Genomic DNA, 6,963 nt, shown 5'->3' on the forward strand with positions numbered 1-6,963 from the left:
GTTTTTCTTCTAGAGCAGATTTTTCTTCTTCAGTAGGCTTTTCTTCTGCAGCGGGTTTTTCTTCTACAACAGGTTTTTCTTCTACAACAGGTTTTTCTTCTACAACAGGTTTTTCTTCTACATCGGTTTTTTCCTTCTTATCATCGACGACCGGTTTCTCCTGCTTTTCCTCTTTCTCAGGCTCTTTAGTTACACCTTCCTCTTTCTTACCTTCCTTCTCCTTCTTTTCTTGTTCGAGTTTTTGTTGGCGTTCCTCTTCCTCTTTAAGCCTTTGGTTTTCAATTTCTTTTTGATGTTCTTCTTTCTTCTTTTTTGCCTCTAGTTCTTTTTCTTTCTGCTTCTGTTCTTCAAGCTCTTTTTTTTTCTGGGCTTTTATTTCTAACGGAGTCGGTCCAGAGAGTTTTAAAGATGACACACTTCCTGGTTCTTCTTTCTTTTTATGGACTTCTTTTCGTTCCTTCCTGAGTGCTTCACATATTACTTTATCCGCATTCCCTAGTAAATTATCTAACCAAGCTGCAAATAACTGTGCCAAAAACACTTGTAATCTCTGCATATCGTTCTGCGGATCATCTAAATTACAAGTTTCACCCGTAACATCACAAATATGGGAAAGCAAGGATTCCGCTATTTTTTCTGTTCGTTCTGAACGTCGTGCACACATCATGGAAACAATGTAATCAGTTATTTTAGCAGTAAGTAATCTCTCGAATTCCTTCAACCAAAATGATTTTGCATTTTTATTTATTCCTTTCAAACATTTTGATTTTGTTTGATGCTCTGAACTGCTTTGTTTAACAATGAACTTGTCTGCTTCCCTGAAAAAACAAACAAGATTTATAGTTATTAAACAAGTCCCACTTGACATGATTCTTGTAATATTCCATATGGATCCAAAAATATTTATGAGAAAAGAAATATGAAGTGCAAATAAATATTTCTTATGCCTTACTGGACCTACAGAAAAGAATGATAAACGAAAAAACAATATTAAGAAGCTTCCTCTCTCATCTCTAACCCAAAGAATTTGGGACTGTGATTCCTCTTACCTCTCCGGCATTATCTTGAAAACATATAGTGACCAAACAAGCAGTTCGCAATAAAACAAAGCTTTTTTTAAAAAAAACGGTACTTGCGTTCCCGAACTTCACTCGGCAATTCAATATCACTACAGACACAAATACAAATTCACTGGTGAGATGGATGAGCTAAATCATTTCATAAGGGGACCGCGTTAAGATTAATTCAGAGATTTAGAGAAAGAGGTCTGGGAAGAGTAACGGACATTTCGCGGGAGTTATTCTCATTCGTTTCAATCAAATCACGGAAAAGGTCATCATCATGGGATTTCTCTTAACAATACGTACAACTAACCAGAGAAACAGAAAAAACAGAAGGATTGTCCAGGGATCGAAATTTCATGGATTTTAGGCACGAAACGATGGACACCAGTGCGAGAGAAGAGTAGAGGAGGATTGACGTTAAAGAGACCGGATAGACGTAAAGACGGAAAACGATTAGGGAGGCGTGAGGGTGATGGTAAAAGACGTCATAATGAAATCTGAGGTGCGTATCAGCGGAGAGGCGATCGCACGTTGGTGAGTTGCAACATCAGGGGAGAGTGGGTGGTCTGCCTATCATCAGCATAGGAGTGCAATGCCTTATTGACACCAGCAGCTCAAACACCATCTACGGTAGGGAGGCGTTGGAGAGAATGTGTTAGGAAGAGAAGACACCCCAGGTGCTGACATGTAGTTGTAGATAATTCAACCTCGTTGATCCCTGTAGTGTGGAGAGTGAGACAAAGATGAGGTTGAGTAACGGGAGTAAAAGGAGATATGTTTCTGGTGCATGTGGTCAGGAAATTGCCTCGGGAGTATAAGGAAATAGGGTGTGACTTATTAGGGAAAGTGGGCGCGGGGGTCAAAAATCGCGCAGAAAGGTGAAATATTAAAATAGGAAGGAAAACATTCTAGAGTCAGAGGTTAGGAAAAGAAGGGGGCGTAAGGTTGGGCTTCAATTAGCCGTGAATTGGGCTGGAAACATCATATCATACGGGAATACGCGGATATTTTTTTTTTAGGAGGGAGGGGGGTTAGGTGCAAAGGGGGAGACGGTGCATGAAATACAATTAAAACAAGGGAAAGTAACCAACGCAAAAGAGCGCCGATATCCGCAGGCACTGCGCGAGCAAATCGGGAAAGAGTTCGAGGATTTAAAAAGAAAGAGTATCATTGTAAATAGCACATCACCCTGCAATAGTCCGCTGTGGGCGGTTGAAATGAAAACAGTGCCGGGTACAGAGTGCTCATTAAATTAAATGAGAATACGGTCAACGAACGGTATCCTATTCTATGGCTGGAAGATATTCTGAACAGACTGGGAGGAGCTACGATATTTAGTACGTTAGACTTAAAACCGGATATCACTAAATCAAAATGTACCCAAAGGACTAGGCTAAAACGGCATTTACTTTCGAACGGGGCCACTACGAATTCACGCGGATGCCATTTGGGCTGAAGAACGCCACCATCATCCTCCAGAGACTAATGGACGAGTTCCACAGGGGTATTGGGGTAATTATGTGCCAAGTGCCTGTACACTTGGTTTCCTCACGTTTGCAATGGACGATCTGATTTTCAGTAAACCGGAGAAAGATTATGAGACACATCTGAGGACTGTATTTGAGAAGGTTCAACAATTTGGACTCCCAAACTCATCATCAAAAACACTCCCAGGAGAAATCATCGTTAGGGCAAGAGGAGGTCAGTTTCCTTAGACATACCATTTTCAGGCAGGGGGTCAAACCGAACGCACAAAAAGTATATTCACCGTACAGGTATTATTGATCTTAATACGAAACTTCCCCTTTCAACAATGGCAGAATGTATATATATTGGATTAAGGAGTTAAATAAATTAGTTCATGAAGTGATCTCGAGCATCTCATTTCTTGTACCATTCTCTCTTGGCTCAACATATCTTATATATATAAATATAGATAGATATACCGAACACTACAATGCCAGTCCTTTTCACCAGTCCAAGCGTGTCATTATTCCTTTTATTTTTTTTTTAGTTTTGCTATTGGCGATAAGTTATATACACCCACACATATGAACACATTAGCCTTATTTTTTCACATGGTGGTCACATCAATATGAATCGAATGAAATTGTTGAAATAAATTGGTCCCTCAGATTTTCTTTTTCGTGCTCTTTGTCAGTTTGTTTATACTTATATCTAAAACTAAAACATTCATATTTTACATAATAAATCACATTATTTTTTTTTTTAATTTATTTAAGTTTAGCTATTTTGGGGTTTCTTGTTTGTTATAATTTGTTTTAATTATTTTTATTTTATTTTATTATTTATTAATTTGTGTTTGATTAAATTATTGTTTTATTACCGTCAACGGTGTTTTATTCTTAATTTATTCAAGTCTTATTAGACGTTGTAGACATAGAACCTTGTTGCTAAGTTCTTCTTTTATGTTTAAACTATACTTTGTTATCTTAGAGAAAAGTCTTAATTACTCTGAATGTGATTTTTTAGAAATTTACAGTACTAAGGACGTAGCAAAAACAATACTGGAAGTAACACTATTTACGTATAACACTGACCAATCCAATGCTCTATTTAGTTCTATTCTCATCCCTAAATAGAACTGAGGTACTGAACTAAATGCCGAATATCTTTTGAGTAATATGGTTCCAGAGCCACAACTTCTCGCAGTCAATAACTGCTGGTGGCACTTATTTCCCCTACTCACAGTTTCTTTATTTCCCCTCCTATCCAGTAGATTTGAACCTTTTGCTTCAAATCCTCTCTGATCACATAGACCAAAAAGTATCTCTAAAAATACACCAAGACATTGATGATAGTGTCTATTCTTTCACCACTCTTATCCAGCAAGCAGCTTAGACTGCATCCACACCTAAACATACTCTGAAACACCGGAATATAGACCCTTTACCCCAAAACCTGATAAACCTAATTCACGTCACTCCAGAATCATTTGGCAAAGAACTGGTTCTTACTGACGACCGAAAATCGTATAACCGTTATACCAAAATAATTTGGCTACATTCAGGTCTCAATCCTTACCTTTTGTCTCAAGAGACTCAAATTCCTTATAATTATATTAAAATAACATTTTATCCTATTGAGCAATATGCAAGATGGATCACATATTTTCCAGTGCGTTGGCAAGACCTCCATCAGCGTATCCAATGAAAAGTGGCTGAGACAGTATTTTACAGCAGTTCTAGCGAGTCAGATCTTATTCCTTCTTCTCTTTTTATAACATTTTGCTTTCACTGATACTTAAGTTTTATATATAAGTTAATATGATTATACATAAGTTAACGTATGATAAGTCATACTATTGGTTTTAATCCTAACTTCTACTATAAACAAACCTAGAAATTGTATATAAGGAGAATTGAGAAGAACAATAAAGCAGTATTATTCCAGCAATCGTGTGAGTTCATTTCTCTGCCCTTTTTTTTAAATATGAGTGCCGAAACCCGGCTCAGTTCTTTCGATTTTCGAATTAGTTCGAGATTTTTTTTACTGTTTTTTTTTTCTATTTTATCGTTCTCTTTTCTTTTTTTTTACTAGGATTCTTTTTATTTCAAGTCAGCATAACTAATGACCAACAACAACCTATTGTAAGAGCACCGGGCTTAAATATTCCACGAAACTAACCCTGCGGTTCATAGTCAAGGGATAGGGGAACTCAATTACTTCCTCAAAGGCGAAGACCGAACATGCAACGAATGGAGACCGATTAATTTTTGGAAGAAATGATTGTATTTCTCTGAAGGCCGCTCTGGTATGCCGTATTAAACGCAGCATCCTGAATCAGATCCAGGCCGATGAAGATACCGCATGGTTGAAAAGCTGAAGAAAGCATATGACAGAGGAAGGTGGATTCCGGAAGAAGATATATTTTATATGTTCCGAGAGAAGAAGAAACTAATACAAAGCAATGGACAGTATTCAGCTTTACTACTTGGCCAATTTTTATTTTATTTTATTTTACCAATTAGCCTCATAACCGAGAAGATGAGGGAGGCCCACAGCGCAGACATTGTCAAGAAAACAAGCAAGAAGGAAGGCTTTCCGCGTGGCCGTACTTTCGCTGAGTGTGCTCAGGAAATAATAGATGCTGGTGCTAGAGAGCAGGATTGAAGTATGGAGGTCGACGAAGGAAATTAGAAGAGAGTGTGATATACACGCCCCAGGACCATGGGGATACCTTAGAAGAGAAAAGAGCAGTTAGAAGGAAAAGAAGAACAACGGGAAGGTGGAAGAGAACGAGGTATGTCAAAAGAGAGAATATGGAACCAGACGAAGCCCAGAAATGGAGATAGGCGAGAAGATAAGCGGGGATAGGGATACCTAGTTTCTTAATGTCCCAGCACTAAGTGCTTCGAGTGCGGGAATGAGAGGTATATAGCGAATCAGTGTCTGTACCTCTATCGAGGGAAAGAGTTTAGTCCAAGAGAACCAATAGAGGTAAATGCGCAGAGAGTACACCGAAGTAGAAAGGGATATATAACACATGACCTCAAGCGAAACTTCGGAGGCTTCAGAGGCGTCCGGCTCTGAAGCTAAAGGAGGTGAGGTGATCAGCTGAGAAAGAACTCTCCAAACGCGAATCCAGGTATGTCAATACTTACTAATCACTCTGTGTGGGCCATGTAAAGTAGAAAGGGAAGCGGAGATAGATTTGAGCGAATGGGGTATTCAAGGTGAAAAATTAAGAGAACGCGAGGAGGAACAATATCCCGGGAATATCACGTAATTATAGAGGGTGGCCTACAAGGGAAAATCGAAGCAAGGATCATAATCAAGAGGGTAAATAGAGGGTGAGAATAGAGATTAGGACTTACCGCTGCTAAGGGGAGCAATGGTGCGAGTTGGTGCCATTACTAAGGTGAGGAATTGGAGGAATACGCAGATATTTTCTTTAAAGAGGGTGATGTACTGGGAACGGCTGGTCCGACGGTACATGAGATTTCAATGAAACAAGATCAGGTTAAAAATTTCAAGGAACGAAGGTATCCACAAGCACTCTGTCATCACATTAGGAAAGAAATCAAAAATTCAAAGAAACAGGGTATTTGTCGATAGTACTTCTCCGTACAATAGCCTCTTATGGGCGGTTCGGAAAAGGAACGCGTCGGGGGAAACAGGTGAAAAATATCGTGTTATGATTTTTTTACCCCTGTTCTGATAGTTTACCCTTAACTAAATGATAATACGGTGAATGAGAAATACCCTCTTCCCTGACTAGAGAGTATCCTAGATAGATTAGAGGGAGCCATCATATATAGTACGTTACATCTTAAAGCGAGTTACCATCAGATCCAGATGCACCCGAAAGACTCTGGAAAGACAGCATTTAAATTTTAGCGCGGACTTTATGAGTTCACGACAATCCCCTTTGGTTTAAAGGACACCACCATTACGTTCCATCAGCTGATGGATTTTTAAGGGGTATTGACGAGTTCATATGCCAAATATATATGGATGACCTACTGGTCTTTAGTAAAACCGAAGAGAACCACGTGACGCATCTGTGTAGCGTGTTCGAATGCATCCGGTAATTCAGTTTGAGGTTGTCATCAGAAAAATCCATATTGGGGCAGGGTCAAATTAAGTATTTAGGTCACACTATTTCGCAACAAGGAGTAAAACCCGACACGCAAAAGGTGGAAGCTATCCGGAAGATGAAATTGCCGACGGATGCTAAGGGAATTCGGAGCCTGTTGGGAGTCCTTAATTACTTTCAGCAGTTCGTATCGGAAATGACAAGGCACTTAGTACTTCTTAATAATTTATTAAAAAAAGACAGTAGAGTTGTGGTGATGCCTGACATAGAACAGAGCATTCGGAAGTGCACGAAAGCGCTTCAGCAGGAACCGGTGTTAGCATTCCCTGATTTCCAGCG

General features: G+C 39.2%; 1 protein-coding gene across 1 annotated transcript in view; it reads right to left on the reverse strand.

Annotated features, from left to right (window-relative positions):
• The window catches only part of LOC106688883 (caldesmon), a gene marked incomplete in the record, with an annotated part of 7,459 nt that extends 1,520 nt beyond the window's left edge, over positions 1–5,939 (reverse strand). The window contains 3 exon segments of the mRNA XM_024363958.2: positions 1–818; positions 3,626–3,857; positions 5,903–5,939. Of these exon segments, the coding sequence (XP_024219726.2) occupies positions 1–818; positions 3,626–3,857; positions 5,903–5,939 (1,087 nt within the window).
• Positions 5,940–6,963: the final 1,024 nt, after the last annotated feature.

Source organism: Halyomorpha halys, unplaced genomic scaffold (assembly GCF_000696795.3).
Source record: "Halyomorpha halys isolate HHAL.00 unplaced genomic scaffold, Hhal_1.1 Scaffold45.1, whole genome shotgun sequence".
Taxonomy (NCBI): domain Eukaryota; kingdom Metazoa; phylum Arthropoda; class Insecta; order Hemiptera; family Pentatomidae; genus Halyomorpha; species Halyomorpha halys.